The sequence below is a fragment of the Zootermopsis nevadensis genome, unplaced genomic scaffold (assembly GCF_977971745.1).
Source record: "Zootermopsis nevadensis isolate Lab colony 2312 unplaced genomic scaffold, Znev_1.0 Znev_ptg000006l, whole genome shotgun sequence".
Classification (NCBI taxonomy): Eukaryota; Metazoa; Arthropoda; class Insecta; order Blattodea; family Termopsidae; genus Zootermopsis; species Zootermopsis nevadensis.
Window position 1 is genome coordinate 5,693,573 of NW_028259138.1, and position 26,320 is coordinate 5,719,892.

Genomic DNA, 26,320 nt, shown 5'->3' on the forward strand with positions numbered 1-26,320 from the left:
AGATATCTACAAAACGTTTACTTGTTTAGCTTAATCTCGGTCTGTGGCTCTCAGATAAAACTATACATAAAAGCAGCTACAATATGTATGAGAAGTTAGTGCCGACGAGAATAGTTTGGTCTAAGTGCGACTGAAATACACCTAACGACGAGCTTCATAATTGGTACTCTCTGATTACGATTATTTTGTCGCGGAGGACCTGATGGAAAGGATTTGTATCATTATAGGGAGAAATTAAACGGAACACCAAATTTCGATGTTGAATCTCAGAAGATTCAGGCGTGGTTCAGAAAATTATAGCAACGGCCTCAGAAAAATGTTCACAATTTTGTCAAAAAATGGCGAATTGCGTATTTCTTGATAAATTATAAAAGTAGGCACACATACAAATATTGGAGGAACGGCCATTGGGTATATTGTTTATTGATCGATTTATGGATTAGTTAACAATGTTTCTTCATCGGTTGCTCAAGTTAAGCAATGTCGAATGGTAAGTCGATAAACGAATTGGAAATATCGTATCCGTTAATTAGTCACTGACATTTGCCGGAATGTAATTTCCTTCTTAATCAGATACGCAGAATGTCGATTTTCATAATGTGGTTTTAACACCATATGGACTTACAAGTAGATACCAGAGTTTCAGAGGAACTGCACAGTGTTATAACCCACAGTATCGACTCACCGACATCTTCTTCGCTGCACATAATTTCTGTCTGCTGGACAGGTTATCTCAGTGCAGTGATAAGGCGATTGGCTGGGCGACCGGGGTTCGAGGCAGATAATTTTCCATTTGCCATCGCATGGGATGTGACTCTGGAACTCCACTGGCCTTCACCCCAGTCGTTACCGGAAGTTCCTTTGCCGGGGCGCGAATTTGACCACACTCCTGCATCGATTGTCAAGATTAATACAGTGTGAAGCTGAGCTCTTATCTGGGGCACGATGATGAAGATGAATCAAGTTTCAAGGACAATTTTGTTTTATGAACTCGCCTTCTGGGAGCTGCGAGTGAACCAGATGTAAGCCTGAAAGTTGACTTGTAATGTCAAAAATGCAAAGAACAGAGTCAGCGGGTCGGTCAGTCTGCTAAGGCCGAAATGCTTTAATGTCGGCGTCTAATATACTAATCTGTATTATTTCCATTTTATAATTAGTTTAGTGAAGTGATTAAACTACATTTTTCCGCATTCTTTACAATATGTTTGGTCTGACTTTTATTATTATTTTTTTTACCTTACATTAATTGTTATGAGATATGAGTCGAACACAATTTTGCTATAAGATAATGCGATGACGATTACACACTGACGTTTATAATACTTTGTTTTCCGTGTTTGTGAATCCTGAACGCCTTTATTGTTATAATTAGTATGAGTAAGACTGAATAAAAATGTTTAAAGTTCGATTGCAGACTGCTCCTGCAGGACTCAGGATTCTATCGAAAAGATGATAATGAAGCAATGTCTGTAATGTAAACTGGCCTGAAGTGGCTCGGTGTGGGTTCCATTAGCCACCTTTCACAATACTTTCGTAGACCTTCGGTCTGTGCTAAAATGAACGAATATTTTGATCAGCTGAAAAACTTTCCACTTGTATGAAAGTTTTTGAAGAACTTGGTAAACTTTTTTTGAAACACTTCATAATTTATACCTTCTTTCAGCGTACACATGGCTTAATTTTTCCTGGTTCCTGATCGGGAAGTCTCTTTGTATGTAATATCTGTAAGTGTTGAGTTTTATCATTGCGAGTACCACCCGCTGCTCATATGTGAATGTAAAGCTATCGCGAGTACCGTCTTGAGCCGAAGGAACACTGGGCCGCATTGTCCATTGGGAAGAGAGCTTGTACCAAAAAATTTGCCGCGACGCAGAACCACGAAAATTAAACAGTCCCCACTACACCGTATCTCCCACTCTTCCATCATTGCTCTTGCTACGTCGTCACTCTGCTCTTAGCAGTTGCTGCTAACATTATATGTAGCAGTCCAGCTGCCTCAATAATCCTGAAGTGTTTACGCTGTTCCGAAAAAATCTCTGCTGTTCCCTGCCCACAGTACGCCGTTGTCAACTTCAGAAGTATTTAAAGGGACTTCTACCAGACTGCACGGCGTTAAAATCCAGAAGATAGCCACCTCTCTTTAAAACATATTTCCATTTCGGGTACTGGAGGTAGATTAACTGTCGCATATACGTATATGCAGTAATTGTCCTTCCCCGTTTATTCACCCCCTCCCTCTGTGCCTTTCTGTCCCCGCGGGCAGACCACCTTTTTCTCTCTCAGGTCGTAGCAGATTTATCTGTCCCGGGCTATACAACGTGCTTATCACGACCTTCATTTATCACGTGATCTGTTACAACTGCAAGAGTATAGGGGCGCAATGATGTCATCTGGTCTGAAACTGCCTCCGAGGTTTCATTTATTATCCCATCAAAAGCAACTGATGAATATTGTTAATTGAAACATCCATTACTCGCTCTTTTTAAAAAAAGGCAGGGGGACGTTATCAATCACGTGAGTATAAAAATGAAATTGATTAAAATATATTGTAACATACCCTAGAGAAAAATAGTAGCGCTATATCGGTCCAGCAAACTCATATACAGCTTTGTATTATATTGAGATTTCGTTTCATTTGGCTTCATATAACGATATTCTACATGCTACATATTTTTGTAATAGTGAAAGTATATAATTTGGGCTCTAAATCTTCGTCGAAGTTTTCTAAAGCTGTTCTGAGTCATCACTAATAAGTGAAAGAAAAGACGATAATAACAAATACACGCTAGTGGGACAGGCATAATTTCCAAACCCGTTGCCCACGTCATTGGTATAAATTTAATTTATTGCAGATCCAGATTAATTGTTACAAAACTAGTCACACTGCAAATGTGAAATTGCAAAATATGGAATTATTTTCTGTGTTTGTGTGTGTATCATATTAAAACTATTTATAATTTTAGATGCTGTAGTATGCCATCACTCGTTTTTACAGGTGAATTTGTTTTGTGATATTTATTGCGTTAAGTCGATACGAACCAAAACTAAACCTGAAGATGGCTGTCTTCTGGGTAAAATCATCGTGTTGTCTTTTACAAGTTTAAATATATTATAGATTTTTGGTGGCACCATCGTCAGGGCGATGACACACGAATCTGCTGTCGGCGCGTCGCATTTTCCGTTCACATATCATTGTGACGGCCGTAACAAAGTGTCGAGGTACATGGACACATATGTTTGCTAGTTTTCTGTACACACTCTAGGCCTACATGGAGCCAACAGCGCACCTGTGCACAACATTCGATTCAAGCAGATAAACTTGTTGGAGAAACAAATCCCACCAATATCCCACGCTAGTAGCCATTGGCAACTTTACTAATATAACTGCAGACAATGGAAACTCGTGTTCTGATTAGAGAAGCATTGAAATGAATTGAACAATAGACTTATCTTCTGGACTAGGACTAAAGTAAACTGTAGCCAGGGTGGAACTCACCCCGGCAGTGTCCGTGCCATTGTTTTCAGACAATGATGAACTTTGGCGATACTTGGGCTAGTTCCTGCTACTCCCTTCTTGCTGGCTGTATAGGAATGGGAGTCAGGCAGAAGGTTTACGAATCCTTAGACAAGACCGAGCGTACAACAGCATGTTTAAATATGTAACATCGATTACCCAAACTGGAAATTTTAATAATCTGCAGAGTTGATCTTCTTGTTTAAACACCCGCAGCTGCCACTTAACCTTAACAGCAGTTTTAAGGAAAGGCCTAGATCGACTGCATGAAGTAATTTGGTTTGTGCACACAATAGATTATTGAAGGCCATACAAGAGAGGAGGTGACGGGGACAAAGCATGGTAATTTGTACTTTTAAATGGTCATTAGGGTGATAGCATGAATGAGGATTAGATGAGACATGTAGCACGCAAGGATAAGATACAATATTATAAGCTGAAAAATTAAAAGAAACAGACCACTTAAGTAATTCGATCACAGATAATGATCTTGAAGTCGTCGGATCTGGAGAGGATTTAGCTGCCTTTCTAATATGGTACAGTCGCGGGGTTTACGTATATACAGTTCTGATGTTCTGAAATTCTTTTGAAAGGTGCAACATTTACGTTTGAGTCTAGCTACTAATCTAACTGCTGTTGTAAGTTACGATTCGTATTTAAGCTTAGCTTGACGAATGAATGGATAGAAATAATCGGTTTCATTTAATAGGCAACACCGCAGCGAAATACGTATAAAAGTACGTGGCGTCTTATCTCAGAAGATTTCAATCCTTGTAGTGAGCTAGCTTCTTTACACTTCATGCATATTAAGTTCAAAATCGCCGGACAACGGTAGTATCAACGTGGCTCGTCCAGACTGTGGAACAACTCAGGGTGGTGACAGATGTGCTTGGATCGTTAGTGGAACATGCTACTGATTGACAGTGGAAGACAAAGTACAACTCTCATATGGACAACGAAAACACAGGTCTACGAGATTAAAATTCGGTATCCAACCCGCTGGGCTGTGTTCAGTATGTACACCCAACTTAATTTCAGGTCTTCATAGAGAGGAACTTTGTGCTTTGTACCAGTGACATAGTGTTGAGTAAACAATGAAGTGTGGATTGGGCACGTAGCTCAATACATATATAATTTTTGTGGAAAATATTTTGGCTAAATTGAGAAGGAAATGGGAAAATTTTAGATAAATATGTTGTGACACGAAGTGGCTCGGGATACTGTCCAATGGCGGGTTTTAAACTTTCACTTCCTTCTACGAAAGATTTCGCTGTTCAAGTTTCACCTTTGCGGTCGTCTGACCTAGCAGAATAGGCACACGTTACGGTTTATCGGAAAGAAAGCAGTGCCTCGAACATTAGTGGACGTTGTGCTATTTTTCTTTTTCAAGCACATTTGCTTATCACTTGCAGTTGTCTGGGAAAGCTGGCCATATTAACGGCTGCGAGCTTGAAGATTGCCTTTAGCGAGTGGTTTTGTTGGAAATTCTTATCGGCAATTCCTTACAGTGCAGCAGAGACGAGGACAGAACATTTTAGTTTGACCGAATCGAGAGAACTCGATTTGCGCTGTCCGTTCAACTTCGTAGTATCACCGACCCTAATATGTGACTTCTCTATTTGTTGCAGGAATATCGTGTACAACATTAGCCTCCGAGACCTCTCAGAGTTCACAGAGCAGGTGAGTAAATGCATGTCATCTGGATGACAGACATTATTAATAAAGCCGAAAGTCCTCCTTGCTTCATCGTACGCTTCGTAGCTTGTGTCAGGGTGATCTCTGTAACACGTGAGTGATGGCATTTACACATATTCATTCAGATTAAAAAGGCCCAACTTTCGATATGGATAATTTCTGAACCGCAGTGGATGTCCACGAGTGCCATCTTAACCTGACCTGAACTTTAGCGCTGACATTTTTACCGTACCCATTAAATCCCCCGCGACTCTGTTAGGTAATGTGGCACTGGAGTAATACCACGGAATAATTAAGCAGGTTCTTATGCAAAGATTCCATCCGAAACAGAAAATGATGGAAGAATTCTCTGACTTAGATTTACTTACTGTAGTATGCAGTGGCAGTTTTAAGGGATGCATCCTGTTGTGTTTTGAACGCCAGGTTGACATTCCGTCTACACAACAATTCTTTATTGTAGTTGAAATGTTTTTTTAAGAATCCACTACACGTTCTGACCGTAACTGGCCATATTCAGGTGGTTCTCGTTAAATGTATGAAAGTATTATAGTGTATATGCCTGCTAATTTGTATTCTTATTATTTACTGCTGACTTCACCGCATAAAGACTATTACGCGGTCAATTTAACAACATTGAATCAGTCAATTTTTTGACCAGCTGAGCAACCATTAATTTTTCGAAGAACCGTCCTTAGTGGAGTCTAGTTACTAATTTTTACATTGTAAAACAGAATATTTTAATTGTATTGCCTATAAATATTATTTTCTTAATCAGATATTTCTAATAATGAAGCCCAATAGATTAGTACTATAGTGTAGGCTGTGTATGAAGAAGATTTTTACAGATTTATCGTAAAATGGGTCTGATTATGGCTGTTAATCCGAAATTTGTTGTTTGTGAAATTGTCAGTTTTATCGTTGTACGTAAAACTATTAGCCTGCTAGGTAAGTAAATAAATCTGCTTTGTTGGTGTCCAAGATGGACTAATGCTTTAGGGTATTTTGTAAAGTGTGGGCCGCCATGAAAACCCATTGTCTTGTCTCTCATATGAAGAGAGAGACAACGATACTTTTAAATTAATTTAATTTTATCCACATGGAAGCCATACAGTTTTCATATTATTTATGGCCCCATTTCGTCACTGTCATCTATTGCGTATTTCCATAGCAACGTGTGTCTTGACGGTTAGCTTCTTCTGGAAAGTATCACAAAAGAGGTAGAACCTGCAAAAAAATTCAGAAAGTATTTGGGGTAGAACATGAATAAATTTAAATTCTACTGGATGCTTTTACCGTAGTACAGAAACGAGTTATGAATGTTATAAACTTTGAGTTCAACCTCTCCTGCATGAGGAGTAATTTTCATACACGACTGTAGCTGCGCATAATTAGCATTCTTCATGGCGTCGAGGGAATCGAAATTCGGCCAAGGTATTTCGAAGTCGACTCGTGATATGTGACTCGATTCCCAAGCTAAAATTGCCACCCTCTTACAAGCAGGTCACTTGCACAAGTTTGTATAGATTTTTTATTCTCACACACTCACTACTGCAATTTCCGATGTTGAAGGAAGTACAGTAGATTCCGGTTAACTGGACCATCGGTTAATCGGGGCGGCCGATTATCTGGGACAAATCTGAAAGAACAAACCCTTTTAAGTATTCAAGTGAAACGTCGCATAATTTGGGCAGCCTCTTAATTGGGCCAAAGTGTTCTAGTCCCGATGTGTCCCAGTTAACCGGAATCCGTTGTAGTAGTATTTGAGATTTTCACGGCGGTGAGTTTGAAGATGGCTGTCTTCTGGGTTGTTGCGCTGTGTAGTCTGGTAGAAGTTTGCCGACTTTTCTGAGGTCCTTGCTGCCCCCATCATCAGGGCGATGAGTCCCCCTGATGATGGAGGCAGCAGGGACCTCTGAACGTCATACAAGAGATTTTTGCTTTATCTAATTTAAAACGTAATACCGTTCTTTCGGGATGCAAAGCGGATTTTCTGTGCGACAAAACGACTTGAAAACCGTGTGTGATTCCAGCCTTACCAACCCCATTGACATCCATTCACTGTATTTGTTTTTGCATAAATTTTTGAGACCTAATTGTTACGAAATTGTGAAATGTTATTTTTATCCCCTCCCTCTTTGTTGTAAATGTTCTCCTCTGCATTTTGTTCTGCAACTCCCTTGTTATGATATTGACATTTGACACTGACATTTGTTAAGTCCGTTGGTTACATTTACAATGATGAACGTGACTCCTAGGTTTTATGTACACTTCTGAACATAACCCTTGTTATGGGACAGGTACAACTACATATTGTGCATATTTTGATCTTTAGATTTTTAAATAATTGACAGCAAGGTATAAAGATTCTGAAGGGAATAGTAGCAAGAATTTGAAGAAGTTACATATTTACTTTCATTGTCTATAAATCAGGTTGTGCGCAATTGCGGCAATCATACCACAATACTGAGGTATTTTAATGATAATTATGATAATAAATCAAAAGTAATTCCAGTAATTATGGGAGCAACTGGAACTGTCTCCAAGTCACTCAAAAAATATTTGGCCAATATCCCGGGCGAACACGACATTAGGGAACCTCAGAAAACCGTCAATCTGGGATCATCATGTATCATTCGAAAGACGCTCATGTAAAATATATAGTATTTATAGTCATGTCTCACAATAAATTGTAACACGTATTAAAAACAAAATGTATTTCATTAATAGCTGCTGCATTATCTACCTCAGGGGAAGGTTTGTCTCAGGTACATAGATGTAAATACCCTGTAATATGGTGAATCGATGGAATGATGATGATAATGATAATAATAACAATAGCAATAAACATGAACACACCCTGAAAGCAGTTGAGACAAGTTAGAATATCAAAATAACTATTTCGTGAAATCAAGATAAAAAATAGAACTATTCCAAATAATAAACCTGATATAATTCCAAATAGCAATACCGACTGACAGGAATGTGATTAAGAATGAAGCAGAGGAGATCTTGAAATACAAGGACCTTCTCATTGAAACACAGCGAATGTGGAAAGGTCAAGCAAAAGTAATCCCAGTAGTTATAGGGGCAACAGGAACTGTCTCCAGGTCGCTCAGGAAATATTTGGCCAACATCCCGGGCGAACACGACGTCAGGGAACTGCAGAAGACCGCCATTTTGGGAACTTCAAACATCATCCGAAAGACGCTTTCATAAAATAAAATTATATAATACATGTGGCACTTGCTAAAAACAATATGTATTCCGGAAATAGCTGCTGCCCTAAGGTCTGTCTCGGGTACATGGAAGTACATACCCCATAAAGTGATGAATAGATGGGATAATAATAATAATATGCCGCTGTTGCGTTATGCAGTAGAACACTTCTTTCATGATCCTCTCGAGTTCTAGTGGTCTGACGGCTCACTACTAGCTAGACCGGAGCATTAGCTGCTGTTTACCTTCCTTTAGTGACAGGTAAATATACTGTATCAATATTAGACTATCCTAGGTCACTCTATTAGTACGTACCATCTTTGAATTGTTGGAAAGTAGTTTTCGTGTAGGCCTGTTTATTTTTTGTTCAGCGATAGTGTTGCTTTCGTAAAACAAAGGGTTTGTATGTGTGTGCAGGACACCCGCATATTCTGTATTTTAATGCAGATAGATGTACGTCCATAAATCAATAAATTGTCCCAGAATACATCTCTAGTTGCTACAGAACGGACGAAATGGTTAAATACCCGAGACAGGTGTCATAATATTAATTTACAACAAGAGAAACTTTGAATTATTCTTGGTGATATTTCTGTCCTCTTGGAATGTTGCAATTGCCCTGATGGTGGAGGCAGTAAGCACCAGACAGTTATCAAAACACAGCATCCCAGAAGGCAGCCGTCCTTAATTAGTCTTACCTAACACTGACCTGCCCGCCACGATGGTCTAGTGGTTAGAACGCTGGCCTTGTAATCCTGGGTTCTCGGGTTCGATTCCCGGCGGTGCCCGAATTTATAACTTGTGTTGGGCAAGGCCGTGGTCTAGGCAACACGAAGTTTTCCTCCGGGGGCTTCCCCGGTTTCTCCGTAGCATCCCAACAATTACTCCATTCACACACAGAAGAAGGCAATGGCAAACCACTTCTGGATCATCTGCCAAGAACGTATATAACAGGTCCCAGTCCGAGAAAAGGATGGAAGGATCCTGTTCATATGGACCTGTCGTCAGACAGAACACTAAATAAAATAACACTGACCTCTTGTGTGTTGCGCGATCCAGCTCCACTTAACAGGTGATCGAACCGCCTATCGACCAGCCACTTCAATGTTCGAGCTATTGTGATTTATTTTAATAAGGGTCTGAAGATTGCTGTCATCTGGGTTGTTGCGCCGTGTAGTCTCGTACATATCCACCAACGTTTCAGAGGTCATGATGACGGAACATGACCTCTGGAACGTTGGTGGACATCTACCAGACTACACGGCGCAACAACCCAGATGACAGCAATCTTCAGACTCACCGCTGTGAAAACCTCAACTCTTACATTAATAAGGGTCTTTACGGAATAATAATATATTCTTAAGTGTAATGACAGCAACGATATCACCAATAGCTGTGCAGTAGAAGTGTACAAGAGTTTTTTGTGTTACTGCAGCGCGTATTTTTCCCACCCAAATTTACAGAATAATTTGTTCGCTTGTTAATTCATGCGCTTGAATATTGTGCTATTTTGGATAGCTTTGTTTTGGGGTTACTTTGCGTGGGTATACACTTGTGACGTCACCCATGTGATCTCATCTCGAGGCCATTTACATATATTGGAACCAGTTTTTTCCTCTCTCCACTTTCAAACTTCCTGTGTGTGTTCAATTTGCATTCGAGTCTCGCCTTATGCTGCTATGTTGTGAACACGGACCACCAGGATCTAGTAGTACTTGAAGGTAATAAGGGAAGTTTCTAAGTAATGCTGCAATCTGGCGGCCGTGAGGTCAATGCCGCCGGAAGTTTTGATCTTCTTTACTCGCAAGTTCCTTCGGGAAAAAAATCACAATTTGTCGAATGTTTATATTCGCAGTTTCCTGATTAAATAATTAATTTCAATTTCTAAGTTAAAGCTGAAGGGAAGAGACTATTTGGGATGTCTTAAACGTGGACGAGAAGATAATAAAAGGGCGTTGAACAACTTGGGTTTTATCTGACTCAAGACAGGGCATGATGACGGGCCATTTTGTATGTATTATGCCACGTATCGGTATGTAGACATCATTATGTGCTTTTCTTCTGACAGAGTTGATTCATATGTACAACTTTTCTGAATATATTCCTACTAGCTTAAGCGATATTTAAACATTAACATTTCAATGCAAAAATTCCTTTTCTGTTTTGTAGTATATTTTCTGTCAACGTATATTTTCTATTGTTCAAAGCTACTAACTTTAACTGCCAAGAAATGTCAAGACTCACTTGCCAAATGCCAAATAAACCCAGACTACAAGGTTCATTTCTGATCGGCATATCTCGTTCGTAACACGATAAGTGTTAACAGAGGACAAGAATTGCAATCCAACGGAGAAGTAATTTAAATTTTTTTTTACGATTTTTCATATCTCACTGATCTCAGTTCAGACATTTAGTTCAGTTTTAAACCCACTGTTGCAAAACCAATTACACTACAGATGGTACATATGTAACATGCGTATAATTAACAATAATTTGTCCTTGTATTTCGTTAAATATTCGTCACATTTAGAACTGTAAATCTGAGCGACAAATCACGTACCAGCTTTGCTACAGCACGTTAAAGATTTTGAATTTTGTATTCTTGATTACAGCCGTGTTTTGTGGGCATAGTCCTCTTTAAGTAGAGACAGTGAAAGTAGATTATTACATAACAAGCGGACGATTGGTATTTTACTGAAACTTAATTTAAAGTGAAAGCGTTCTAGAGTAACGAAATGCGGTGTGAAGGTTATAATAAAACCAGACTTTCATCTTTACACTACCTTATGTCTTTTTATTAGCTGCAGTAGTCTTGTGATATTGGTGACTGGTAATTTTTTGCATGAGTTTTGTAAATTTTCTGTGGTGTATCAATTTATATATTCAGTTGAAATAATGAATCACGTAACTTTCGGGTTTTGGGATTGCTAGCACGGGACTTTGGGAGTTGAGTTGATGAGTAGTGTAATGGTACTAAATTGTGTTGCGGACTTTTTTTAATTAAATGTGTTTTCCTTTGGGAATTTCGTTCACGAATATGCTTACAGCTGTCCTAAATTTAAGCTTGCAGCAAGTAGAAGGTATTTATGCTGCAGCAGTTGTTATGCTTAGTGTGAAGCCTGTACAATGAAAACTAAGTGACTATCTTCCTTTATGTATCAGGGATTACTCCTATGGTTTAGATACAAAAATTAAGCGATTATAATTGAATTTGTTAAGCCATGATTATTAATCGTTATTACTTAGAATTAGGTTCACAATAAATGCATAATGATAGTTTAAAGATTAATTTAGACCGATTAGTAACACAAAACGGTAACGAACTTATCTATTAAAGTTACAAAATTTAAAACTTTGTCTTCCATATCTTTATCTGATGTCTCTGTTATGTTATACGCTTCTTTGTACTATATTTATTGAGCATCTGCGTTATCAGAATTACAGATATTTATTCCATATTTCTTGCCCATATCTTTTTACTGAATATTGTTTCTTTAATTGCTGTCTTTTCAGTTTTCTTATATATTTATTACGTTTGTGATTATTCGTTTTGTCTTGTGATCGCCCTGGACCCCCCCCCCCCCCCCAGTTCTTTTGTTTTTCTTTCTCATTTCGGTAACGACAAAGATTCGACTCCATATAAGGGCACAGGCAGGATATGCCCATTATTCTGTAGAAGTTAAGTAATTTGCTTATGAGATATTTGAGCCCCAACAAATCAGTCAAGTTTAGTGTTTGACTACGGTCTCGACAACGGGGACTCGTCAGGGGCAAAGGATTTTTCTTGTAGCTTCCAGACCGCCTCTGAGGCCCACCCATTTTCCTTGTTCTTTCACCAGGGGTAAAGCGCGGTCGGAGTGGCTGGCCACTCACCCCGGATCTAGTGATCTCGTGAAGAATAAGTAGGAGCTTTTCCTCCAACTTTCCCCTACGATTCTCTTCGAAATCTTAAAATTTTCCAGATTATTTGAATGTCCACAGAAGTATCAGTTTTCAGCCTAATTTCGTTTTTGAGATGACAATATATAGACACCCATTTATGAATTACGCAATACAATTCATGTATACAAAGGGAAAAAATCACATGAAAAGACTGTTAAGTAATTTGATTATCAGCAATTAAATGGGTATTTTTATGACATTAAAATTCTGTAATGGATAACAGTTTGACTTGTATTGACAAGATGGCAGAAGCATGTTTGTGTACCGCATTCTGGCCATTCATTATCATCGTTTACAGTTTAACCAGGTAGAGAATAAAGGGGTGTAGGCGTCTTCACTTTGGCTAGTTTCGAACTCCGTCTACGGCAGTGACAAGTTGTTATAACTTCGTGATTTGTGAGACGAGGCACAAAGAATATAAACACGCAGTACACAACTAAGTTACTGTAACTGAAAATCTGTGTGTGTGTTTAAAATTTATAATGTTGTACTTTTGTGTCGAGTTTAATGTTTTTCATGCTGTGAAGAAATTTTTGCCCTAAATAACTTCTATACATAATGATGTCAGCGAGCAAGTACAGGCTATTACGATTATTTAAGTTCCTGGATAGGGTTCGATAAACAAGTAGGTATGTCCCGTAAATGCAATATTGTAAGTAGGGTCTGCGTTTCCAAACGACCAAAAGAAATGGTCAAAAATTAGATATGGGCCATCGTATTACCTGAAATGAATTCCAACACTGTAAAAAAATAAACGATTTTCTACATGAATTGTCTGAAACTTCTTAGCTAGACATTCGGACAATCCAGCGTTTTAAGACAGACTTTGAAGGGACGTGTTTCAGTGGGTGGCGTGCACACACTCTTGGACTACCCTTGGCGATAACCTACTTGACTACTCACACGTTTCTTGTAAGCAATTCTTGCCTAACACAAAAACCGTGTCAACAGGTTGTTTGGCAATAATACCGAAAACTCGTGGTTTGATTTAAAACCACGATAAGCGGGCTGAGGAAGGAGCTCAGATAGTAACTTGAGCTGTAGGTGAATTGAGCAATAACAGTAGAGGCACCTGCCAACAGGGTTTGTCACGGAACATGTACGCTACGAAATTAGTGAATAATTTACAGCATGTAAATTGGATGACAGACGTGTGATTCTTTCCACATTTCGAGGTAAAATGACAGTATAGCCCTGTTATCCCTAATTATGGAAGAGAGACGTTTAATGAGCATGTAAATTGAGTAGGCTTATCTGTAACTTCACTGTAACCTTGGTAGTACAGGAGGAAGATAATTCGGTTTAGCAAATTTGAACTTTCTTGTATTTCGTTTGGGCCCGGTGTTGAACGCAGTTTTGCTGTCAGACTCTTCCTCAGTTTTGTCAGCCTATGTTCCAGCAGAAAATTGCATAATGAAGGAGCTGTTTCATTTGTACTCCTTAGCAGATAATGAGGATGAGATGGGCGGGGCATGTAGTGCGCATGGTGAAGTGTACATTCGGTTGGGAAGCCAGAGTTGGAAGAGACGGGACGTTTATATGAAAATTGATCTGAAGGGAATATGATGGGAGTTAGTTCAATTTATTCATGTGGTGCGGACTGTTATGAACACGGTAAAGAACTTGTGGGTTGTATAGAAGGCTGTGAAGTTGTTCAGTGCCTGAGCTACTGTCAGGTTTTCGAGAAGGAATCTGTTTCATATAATTAGTTACTTGGTTGGTTCGTTTGATATTTCCGATGTTTCTCCCAATAAGCTTGAATTTATCCTCGCTTCTTGTTCAGTAACAAGTTTCCTTCAAATTGCTCTTGTATTAAAGTGTATTATTAAAGATTAACATTTTGTACGGTGTTGATTGATCAAGCGATGTTCAGATTATGCGCCAAGACTAAAGAGATGTTGCAACACGATATATCGATATTAACGGGTTGATATCCTTCCTTTATTGAAATTTCTGATGGATATTGGTTTAAATAATAACGTCTTGAACACCTGTGCTAGGGCATTTCGCTTTTGATTAAGTAGTTTCTTTCATCGTCTATAATTTGTTGGTAATAAAGTTTGCTATATTTGAACTGTTTGTATTCGATAATCATATTTTTGTCTCTGTGTACCTAGACCCAAGTTAAAGGAGCACTTTGTCAACAACGGCTTGAAACAGAAAGATTTTCTGTGTGAGTGCCGAAACAATTTATACATAGGCCTAATTTTCGGAGTACGTGAAATTAAATATTAGGCCTGTTCTACTTATTTTTTTATTTACCATGATCTCATTACATTCCCACCTCTTAGTTTCTGTACATGATATACCTTAAGGCGGATGCGAACCCTAGAATTCTTGGATGGACACTGGGCCATCTCAAGGCCTATAGCAGGACGACAACAGAGCAGAGAAACAAAAATGTCGCAATAGAGATCCGATCACATGATACCGTTTCTGAAGAGATCCAAGTCTGTGTTTCTTCCGGATAGGCGATTCTTAGGTTCTTGATGATGCTGTATTATCTGCAGATGTTGTAGTGGGATAATGTTTCTGTAATAATGATTTGGCAGGTATCTAGTAGGAGAACGTTGCTACATATCTGAAGTTACTTATGCTCGCCAGAAACTACGATATATTTTAGTAGAGATAGTCTATAACTGTGCTGGGTTTAATCCCAATGTTTCTGAGCACAAATCTTGGATCGTTGCCACTGTGGATCGACAATACTTCTTTTTGGACATATAAACAATCTGTAGAATTGGAATAAGAATCGAATTGTGTAACACTCATGAAGAGACAGACATTTTAAAGAGGCTGCGGAGACTCTTCGTACAGCAAGAGATTAACGGTCAATGTGGGTAGTATGGATAAGGACAGGTGGTGGAGGATGGCCACTAACTTCAGATTGAACCTTTAGGGCGCTCAATGGCCCATATGTTTTGTCGTTTTGCTCCATTAATTCCTATCACCGGTATTGAAATACGCCACAACCATGTCACCCGAAAATTACTTTGACGCTTCATAATAATCAATAAATAACCCGAGAAGCATTGCATAAAATTCTTTTGCGTGTCCATGGACTGTAGTTCCGCGTTTCGCGTTTTTAAAACCCAGTGTATGCAGAGAGTGTGGCTCGGTAGAAGCTGTCTAAACCGCTATGAGCCTGAAGGGACAAAAGAAAGATGTCGTCTGTGTAGGTTGACTCGAGGTCAAGCGTCGCATTTCCTGAAGTCAGTGATACTGAGTCTGCGCAGCAAAATATTACGAGAACTTCATTACGTTCTGTTATAAACACACAGGTGTATGACATCTTTTTACTCAGTTGAGCGATGAAATGATATAAAACGAGGTGAGTGGAACATGTAGCACGCAAAAATTAAATTATGGTCTTGTTCGAAAAACCTTAAAGCAAGAGACCACTTAAAAGACCCAGATATAAATGGTTTTGAAAGAGACTGTGTGAGGGAGTGGACAGGATTAAGCGGGTTATAGGTAGGGTCCAGCGTAGGAATCTTGTGAGCATTTGGATGGATATTCTGGTATCAACCCCCCGAGTTTTGATCGTCTTGATTGTAGGTGCTCGTACATATGAACGATTGTATTACGCAACACATATTTTCAATAATTTCGATCATACAAACGCCATTTCAAATGTACGAATCAGTCTTCTCTTTCGTGAACTACTTGTCTCAGCGGATACACTCTGCGTGATGTTCTCTAGATACACCATTTCCACTAACGAAATCACTGCTCGCAGTTATGTAAACAGAAAGGAAAAGGTGAGTTGGAACTGCATAGTTTATATATTTTGCATCTTTTTCTGCGATTATCTATTATTAAGATACAATAGTTTAGCATCGGTATGGATTAAATAGGCCATAATGGACTGGCTTGGGAATCAGCTGCCAGTTGTGATATTGTATCAATCGAGATTTGAATTTACAATTTAAAACTTACACCGAACTGTTGGAACATAACCCCCTCGTAAATAGGGTACTTCTTGTAGGCTGTAATAACTCCGTGGGCCCTTCATAACTTCTCTTAAAGACGTTATAATAGCTAAAAAGTTCTCCCCCTTTTGTTGAACCAGGAGGCTTTTTTCTTGTTCACGTGAGTCCGCCTTCGATCCCTATCGTGACTCATTTGGGCCCATTCGACTATTAACAGCATTAATTCCACCTGCGTCTATGTTTCCGTGGTATTATTTTAAATCCGCTGCTCTGATAAATGGTTCCGCTTGCTGCTTCGTTGCTATGGGCCACGAGTTGTGAACTGTCGTAGCAAATGAAGCTGCATGTAAGTGTCCACTGTTGTTTTTGCCTCAACAAGTCTGTTAGAACAGGTTCTTGTTATGGGAGGGGACGACTAGTAGAAGCGTTGACCTGTTTGCGATGTTGTCACGTCTGCACACCTTGTGGCAACGCTCATCAGAAGAGTTTAAATGAAGGGTTCTCAACGGTTTTCAAGACCAAGGGCCACATCCAGCCTCACATAACGACTCACGGGTCACGAGGTTTTAATGAGGACAAATTATTGAAACTTTGTGAAAATGTTACTAAGTTACTCAGTCACGTGTGCGATTTTGTCACTGCTTCTGCTTTGGTGAGCTTTCAGCAAGTTTAATTTTCAGTTTCATCCAGTTCTTATGGATTCTTGTAAGAGTTCATCAGGAAGACATGGGCCTGGTGTGATGCTTTTCTTTGGGCTGAACTGTTACTCACGGTATGAACCGACAGTCTCTGAACGACGTTAACAGACGTGCTTCAAGTTATCCGGTAGTTATTTTTCATTATAAAACGTGACAATTTTTGCAACAAACGTAAGCGCGCTGCACAAAATACATAGGAGAGGCACATGCTGCCCGCAGGCCATGGGTTGAGAACCCCTGATTTGAATATTACGTGTGCAGAATGTGTCTGTAGGTTGCTTCAAAAATACGTTACATACTCATATTTCAGCACAACACGTCGAAGGAACAAAGCTATTGAAATGGGCGAGCACATAACTAAAGGAGACCTACAACCAAAGTCTTACTACAGGAAGCATGGATTGTTTGTGACTGAATCACGTAATAGATTTCAGTTCTGTTGAACTTGCCCATTGCCGAAGGTATGTTCACTAATGTGGTCCGTCGGTTGGGAAAACCTCCTACTTTAAAGGGTTTTATGTTCGATCCCTCTTGCTGTTATCTGTGTTGAAGGTGCAAAAATGTTGGAGCATATTGACATCTATTCATCTGAAGTTTGGTGGTATAGACCAGTGGTATTCAACCTGGGGTACGCGAAGACATCTTAGGGGGTACATGAAATTTAAAAAAAAATTATTTTATGATAAACACTGAATAATCAGTTATTTAATTTATTTTAAATGTAGATTATATACCATGTATAGCTTGAATTATACACCAACAACTTTTGGGGTACAAAGTTGAAGAGAAATTATATCTGGGGGCACGCGAACAAAAAAGGTTGAATACCACTGGGCTAGACAACTATTAATACATCTTGTGTAAAAGAAGAGAGGCAAAGACGGGTGGGAATACGCATCTACCTCGCGTCTGTTCTCGAAGAGCGCATTTTGGTAATAGGCGCGAGTCATTACACGTTACATTTTGTAGGTTTATAATATTGCATGGAAATGAAAGTTAACTCTGCATAAACAGGAAAATAATGGAAATAGTGAAAAACTTACTCTTAGACGCCCTGGTGTGTAAGAGTATGCAGTACTTAGTCCAAAGTACTCATTAACAATAATTGCAGCAAAAGAAGATGATTATTATCTTATTTTGTTGCACACATTTGCGTTTAGACTGAGATGAGCAGCATTACCACTTGCTGAAGAACCAATATTCCCAACTTCTTCCACACTTTCATGGTGGTCTCCACCTAGGGCCGCTGTCTTCTGTGAAGCTCAGCTGAGAAATTTTGTATTCTGTGGCAACGCTACGTTTGATTTGTCCTTCTAAAAGTCACTTCCTTGCTTTCTAAAGTTTCATCGTAAAACACGGTTTTTCTATTCGTGGTAGGTTTGTATTTTCCAGTGATAACGAAAAACTGGCTACGTAATCAATATGCCTACTTTGCCCCCTCCTGCGGTTACACAAGTTCTTCGGCTCATTATTCTTATCTGCACGTCTCGACCTTCACTTGGGATGTAACCTTTGTTAGGTTTGTCGTTTCGGTCTACTTAACAAGAAACAGAAAATAGATTCTTACGTCCCACATACAGAATAACGGCATACAATTCTTTATGACATCTTGGCATTCAGCAATGACGAGACACTTCCGCTTTCGCTCCGAGGGCAGCAAACTCAAAAGGGGCACTGCGTACTTTCGGCAGACGCGTACTTTTTAACTCGCATTTCTCATACTTACGATATTGGGCAATATCCATTGTCATATTAGTGTAATAAAAATTTAAAATAAAACAAGTCACGTATAATTTGAATGTGCACAAACATTTAAGAAAAGTTGAATAAAGATAAACGAAAGTAGGTTATGAATGAGGTTAATAGAGAATTAATTCAGGGCGTTATCAATAATATTATTATTATTTGTTGTTGCACAATGTCATCGTCTCGTTTTTATTCATCGTGTGCATTAAAGCGTGCAAATTAATTATTTTTACCATTCTTGTGGTGTTTATGGTCCTGCTGATGAATGATTATGTATTGTAATTTTTACAAAGGAAAAATATGGACTTGGGAAAGAGAAAATTATCTGATTGATGAGGGACGACGAGCTTCACAATTAAACGATTTTCATAACCTTACAACCTTTAAGACGAAGGAAGTCACGACGGTATGGACATTAAATGTTATTTATTTTGTGTTTTCGGATACCATTAAATCGATTCTTTCACTTCTGATCACACATACACATATGCTCCAATAAACAATTTAATAGAATTATAAATTCGTGGTGTTGAAAGTATTATAAACAAAAACAGGTACATGCGGCCAAACCTTTCCAGCGTTGCCACATAACTTGTGTCGGAGTATCGCTCTCCTTTTCATGTTCTTCGCAGCTGAACACGTTTAAACCCGTCCCTCCACAAGGCACAAGTCAAACCTTCTACTTTTCCTTCTGACACACATCCCTTCCTTGTAGGATTTGAGGTTTTAACGGCGGTGAGTCTGAAGATTGCTGTCTTCTAGGTTGTTGCGCCGTGTAGTCTGGTAGAAGTTTACCGACGTTTCAGATATCCTTGTTTCCTCCATCATTAGGGCGATGAGTGATCGCCCTGATGATGGAGGCAGGAGAAGACAGCCCACCTCCAGTTTCCTTCTTCTTCCTGCATGAATTAGGGCGTAGCCTGTTCCGGTCCGTCGTCTTCCCTCTATCATTTCCAGGGACGTCCTCTAGAGCGGCGTCCCCTAGGTCGGTATTAGAGGATTTGTTTTGGTATTCTTTCCTTCGGCATTTGTTTTATGTGTGATTTCAAATTTTCTCTGCATTTTATTCTTTTCTGTTGGCACTAACGACTTTGTGTGTTTGGATTTCATCCCCGGTCTTAATACAGGAGCAGAAGAAATATTGCATTAGTTGCAATTTTACTGATGTTATTCTTCGCTTATGTTGGTGGCGATTTCAGTGAACGCCTGCAGAAATCCATTTATACACGTCTGCACAACATCGGTGTCGCACAAACTGCTGCTATGTCCCGGCGACCTCTGTGTTAGGTCATATGGAAGAGAAAAATACCGCGTGGGAGCTATTGGTGACGCTGTAACATGCGCTTTCTTCCTCTTCTAATATTTTTATTACTGCCTATCCATGGCAGAAAGTGCTTTATCTAAACAAGTCTGTCGTCCGGCAAATACGGACTGAAAATCGTGTAATATGAGCGACGTAGCGGATGGAGGAAGGATAGATTCACGGAATGCTGGGTGTTTAAATATTTCATTATTATATTCTATTCTGTGCTTCCCAGAATTGTCTCAAATATTTTGTATGTTTTTCATGTATGTTCAGAAGGTTTGTGCTAGTATTTCATTACAGATTTCTTGGAACAACAGTCATCAAATAGATTATATGTGAATGCCTGCATTGTCGAAATATATGACTTTTTTGTATGCAATGATTATTTTGCTAGTCGAGATTTATGAGCATGTGTGACGTTTAGTACCAGATTTCCTCGTATCTCTTTCGTCCATAACGGCGTTATACGTCTGTGAAGACGATCAAACGAATTACTTATTACATAACTTGCCTAATAATGGCTGGATCCTCACCATTTGGGTCGGGCATATTAGGCCCATATGAGGCTTCCTTAGCACAGGATTTAGTGTACTCCACCCTCACCAATAAAAGCGTGTGTGTGTGTGTGTTTTAACGAGTTCACAAATTTTTTCACGTGCTGTAGCCACATAACCGAAAAACTATAAAATCGCAATTCATAGTATTCATTAGAATTGTGAAGAATCCCATTGGAGTTCATGGAATTAAAAGTCTGAATTATATACACTAGTTAGTTCGTAGTGCAGGCCTTGCCATAACATTGTGTGTAATAACCTCCAGCTTCTCATCGCAAGGACTGTGTTCGCTACCTGGGGCAGTAAGTTTGAGACTTGTGGTTGCACAAAATGCCATTGGGACTGGCTTTTGTACGAGTCCTTTTGGTTCTCCCCTGTCAATATAATTTCATCGCGTCTCATTATTCGCGTATTAACTGGGGGATGGACAATGGGTCCGTTAGGGACTTCTGTTCCACAGAAATGCATGACTTGTAATTAGTGTTCCGGAACTTGTGTTCCGAAATTTTTTTAAAAGAAACTCGCCTTTTATAGTAAGAAACAGGTAATATGCATTTTTTTCGTAATTGTGATTCGTAATACAAACATGTACGCACTGGCAGATTTTAGAGAGTTTTATCCATAAAATATATAATGTGTTGTTTCATATGCCTGCCTTCTTATATGATGAGTATTGAAATGTAGATTTATGTTTATGGCCGGTTTTGTGAGGCGACATTTTGTGGTGTACCGGCATGTGTGTTTGACAAATAAGGGTGTGCCAGAGGTGAATGGAGGTTGCTTAACACTGCTCTAAGTCACCGTTGAGACCGCCTGTATGTTGGAAGGGCTGAGGGACTCAGTGGATCAACCGACAGAAAAACAGACGGACATTCGTGTCCCATGTTGAATTCGAACCTGTACCCGCGAATCACTAAAGTCTTGTACAGTTTAGAGAATTTTTGTTTGGGCTTGTACACCAAATTTCGTTGACAGAAAATTTACCTTATCGTTTCTGCAACAAATTGGCATATCGATCAGAATACTGGTGACACAAAATATAGATCTCACATAAGTTCTATAGTTTTTGTTTGAAGCAGTTTTTCGGCAGTCAGTGAATACGAGAATCTGTTTCAATGAATTTGCACTGTGGCAGTAGATCGTACATGGTCGTCGCGGTTAATACAAGCCCACGTTGCGCAGGAACCTGAGGCAATTCTACCCATCTTCCATACTCATGAGTCGTTTCTTAAACGTCCATCTTTATGTTATCCTACAGTCTTATTAACTGCCTTTCATGCGACTATTTCCCAAGAGGATCCACCGAAAAAATCCTGTACGCCGTGAAATGCAAAGAACGCATTTGGAAAGAAAATTTTACCAATTCCATATTATTATTATTATTATGCCTTTTGAGGAGTGTAGTTTAGAATAGTGACAATCGTGAGGATCTTGTGAGCTCAGAAATGGAGCTACGAGACTTCTTTACTAGCCGAGCGACTGTTAGCTCCTCAAAGTGGACTCTTCTGCGTTATGAATGGAAATGCTGACAGCTATTCTACCTTTCTTGTCTCTCCAAATAGAAGCAGATATTAGCTGAAAGTTGTCATGTTTAGGCGGTTCTTATTTTATTTGCTTTTTTATCCTTGTATGCAGTGGAGTTTGTTAAGAAGGGTCGACGAACCTTCTTTGATATTTCTTCAATGTATTGTTGCGCAATAATTGTTTCCCCGCCTGAAACAGGTTTACACAGGATGTGTAGTTAGGTGTAGTGTATTAATATATCATACTGTTAGCACGTTACCCTGATGGCTTGTCTTGTATCTTACTAACTCACCATTCACACACAACCATCGAAGACATTCATCATGGATGCCGTATAGGCTTAATCGTTGTAGTTGACACAGAGAAACAAACAGCGATCTCGGGCGTTAGCCAAATGCCGTTACACGTGGCATCATCTCTCATTCGATACATCAAGTGGTCACTCAGGTGCCGGCAGGTCGGCTGCTATACCCTGGCGTTTACACACCGCGTGTACACAACGGAACACTGTACTTCACGTGTGAAAAAGACTTTTGATTACGCCACGACAGGAGTAAGACGCACACCTTCCACTGCTCTCATCACATATCAACCACGTTTTATGAATGATTGTTAGACATGTGAATAGGTGGCTGGCAGACTTACCAATTAATTACTAACTCAGTGGAGTGAAATATATCTTGAATCTCTGGTAGTCACTCATGTGGTGTCAAGAAATTCCCCTCCTTTACTCTGTTTACAGGAGCCAACCACTGAATCAAGTTAACACCGTCACACACCATTTATTGAGGATTAAGCAGCTAACTGCTGCATTGTCAGTGTTCACTTCGATTCTCGTTTCGAGTCACCCGGAATTGAACCCACTTCTCCGCATCTATTTTAGATGGCGATGGTTAGACAGTTTGACGCTTTGACCGCTTTACCTCGTAGAAGAAGTGTCTGGTGCTTTGAGGGTCTCAGAGATTGCGTCTGGACTGTAAACCGCGAACTCTCTCGCACTATTGCATCAATTTTTTAACACATTGTGATACTGAGGTCTTTATCTTGTGTTTTGCCTGAAACGTTTTGAATTGTGAGCCGCGGAGGTTCATTCATTAAGGTTGTCCGTTCCGGGCGTAAACAGTTTTCTTTGTCTTTGTTACCTCGTGGAGGTCGACAGTGAGGCCTGTGAAGCTGCCTACGCAGTGGTCAGGGTTCTTAGATCGGGAGTGGTTATACCCTGAGACGAACACGCACCCCCCCTTCTAGTGCAGGAGCTTTAAATGGTATGGAGTTGCCCTTTCACCTCCATATACACCTTCATGATGGGCCTACGCAAACGGGAACCTAGTCCTTGCATTTACTGGTAATCAGTTGAAGCATGTTGCTTGTTGACTGAATTACACACCGAAACGATAAAATGGTAATGCGATATCCTGGAATTGGAAATCCATTTGTAATTACTTTCAAAAAACGAAATGCCATTAATATGATATTCTGTATGTTTTAATTGCATTGACAATTTGATAAAGAAAGTAGTGACTGTAATTTGATATGTCCACTGGATTCAATTGGCAAGGGGATTAAAATGAAAGATTATATTGCGCGCACTTTATTTTCCAGGAAAGGGCATTGAATTATGCAAGATAGGTTATTATTTCTCCCTTCGTTAGTGATCGAACCAGAGCTAGAGTTTCAAGAGAAGGGTGTTGGGTTCCTTACCCTGTAATGACGGCTTGGACTTGATGATATACATCGGTTTCAAATTTAAACGAGCTTCATATTTTAAACAACGCCGAACTTTATAGGCAGAGTGACAGTACATTCTGATAAATATTATCGACGTCATATTCCGTGCTATCTTTATTATTGGCAGAGTTGTCGCTGTTGAAGGCGAAGGCCAGGGGGACGGACGACTGCTCTTAGTAGCGACCTTACAGGTGACTCTAATAGTCCCTGGTGACGCCTTCAACATGCAGTTTCTTGACTCTGCAACGTATGATTCTACCTATATCAGACTGGTGGTAACCTTCTAGGTTTTCGATTCACCATTTTGGAAAATGGTCACATTGGTCATTTCGGGTCAACTAGATGTTCCCCTTTCCAGTGGTATAATGCGTTTAAATTATTTGTATTCTAATTTATTAAATTAATGAAGTTAACAGTTGATTTAACTCACTTGTAGCCTCTGTATGGTAGTTTTAAAGTGGACTGCTTGTCATTTATGTGCTATGTAGCAGCACATATGAGCCTGATAGCTCAGTCGGTATATTGACTGACTACGGGCTGGACGATCAGGGTTCGACCTCCGACAGGGCCTGAGGATATTTTCTAGCCCCTGCGTCCAGACTCGCACTGGCGCCCACCCAGCCTCTTGCCCAATGGGCACCGTGGGGAGGGGGTATTCCCCGGGTAAGTGCGGCCGGGGCGTGATGCTGACTACTCACCCCCATCTAGTGCCAAGGTTGAGAATGAGTGGGAGCTATATCGCGTCTCTCCCCTGTGCGCCTACATGGCGCTTAATTGGATGGCTTTACCTAGCACTACTTGCCCTTGATCGGATCGCATACTATGTCCATTTTGATGGTAGAGGAGAATATAAATTTAGTTTGCATATGTTCATAAGCGACTCTGCACTTCACTTTTGGTCTGTATACCTCAATTCTTTTAATAGTTACAAGTACTTTGTGAACTTCCAGACAGTGATTTTAGTATCTGACGAACCGAGGAAATTGTTCTGAAGGAAGGACTACAAATTACTCCAACGTAGGATGCTTTTAAAGCATATTAGAATTTCGATTGGTGGCGGGGAACGGAGATTTGTTTACCCACAAATGTTAATTGACTGTGTTGAATGGATTTTAACCCAACCCTTTGAAGTCGAAGCTCATTTAAATAATATGTAAATATTCAATTAGCAACTCAATGAAGAGACAACACTTATACGTTACGAAGATCAGTTACTTAATGTTGTTTAAAGATACAAACAGTTTACTCTGAGAATGAAAATGTCAAGATGTCCAATAATGTCCATATGAAATTTTCATCAATAATAAAATAAATAACTTCTAAAAAATGTCATTTGATACATCATTCGAAAGACGCTGTTGCAAAATATATAGTCACCCCTCACAGTGAAACTTTATAATACGTGTAACACATATTAAAACAAAATGTATTTCGGAAATAGCTGCTGCGCTATGTACTTCAGGGGCGGTTTAGAGCAGAGCATGCAAAGGTCACTGTCCTACTTCCCTACTCCACCCCACGCCACCCCGCCTTAAGACGCCAAGATAGATGGCGCGGACAGTATAACGTCATTAAATAACCTAAACATCATTCAGTAATTCATCTTCTTCATTTTATTCTTTACTGTCGACGTAAGTGAATTGAAAGTTTGAAAACAACGTTTAGTTTAGGATTTTTGAGAAATGAATGAGTTATACTGTGGGATGTCAGGGTCTTAGCATGCTCACTTGCCAGGGTTTTAAGATTAATGTATAAAGTTAGAAGTGTTAGGGTAAGGTTATTTGGGTAGAGGAAAACGTTGGATATTAGGAAACTGGGTTTTATTATTAGTTGAGGAACATTCTTTTAAACATTAATGATGCAATCTTGTCCGGGTCGGTTTATGCTTTGTATACAGATCGTGACACTGATAGTTGGCGAGATTCATTTGTGGAAATGTTTCTGTCTCTTTATCCGCGCTGACCGTAGACTGCCCGAGGCTACATCGAAAGCGCTCTCGCTGATGCGTGACCACGTTAGGAACCTGCAGTCATACATTAATGACGTCACTGACCTGAAAGAAAGCGTAAAACTTATTTTTACATTTTTAACTTGCGCCTGTTAATGTGGAAATAATATGTTTTCATGTCTTTGCCGCATTATATCATCCCGTTCGGTTGTTTTAATGTCCTTGGTTTGTCGTGGACGTTTAGTGGTATTGTTTGTTTTTGGATGTAGAAAAAGGTAGTTTAATTAAAATGTTGAAATGCAGGTTTTGATTTTATCTATTTTTTTATTTAATTCTGTTGATTATGGTTTACTTTGTACAGTAAGAGTTGTTTTGTTTAAGCTGTTTTATTTCGTTGTATCTTGTGTATGCTCACGTGTTTCACGTGATCTTTTTCTACGTTATTTTCACTTTATTATTCGTAATATCTTGCGACCAATGATATATAAACTATGCAGTTGAGGAAATGTAATTAATA

At 39.4% G+C, this 26,320-nt stretch overlaps 1 protein-coding gene across 8 annotated transcripts in view; it reads left to right on the top strand.

Annotated features, from left to right (window-relative positions):
• The window catches only part of LOC110835243 (semaphorin-1A), a 422,598-nt gene that overhangs the window by 290,180 nt on the left and 106,098 nt on the right, over positions 1 to 26,320 (top strand). For all 8 annotated transcript variants that reach the window (XR_015533825.1, XM_087343592.1, XM_087343596.1 and 5 more), the window contains one exon: positions 5,143 to 5,194. Coding sequence is in view for 7 of the 8 variants with exons in the window: in XM_087343592.1 (XP_087199718.1) it covers positions 5,143 to 5,194 (52 nt within the window). In the remaining variant the exon portion in view is untranslated. The remainder of the gene's footprint in view (positions 1 to 5,142; positions 5,195 to 26,320) is intronic.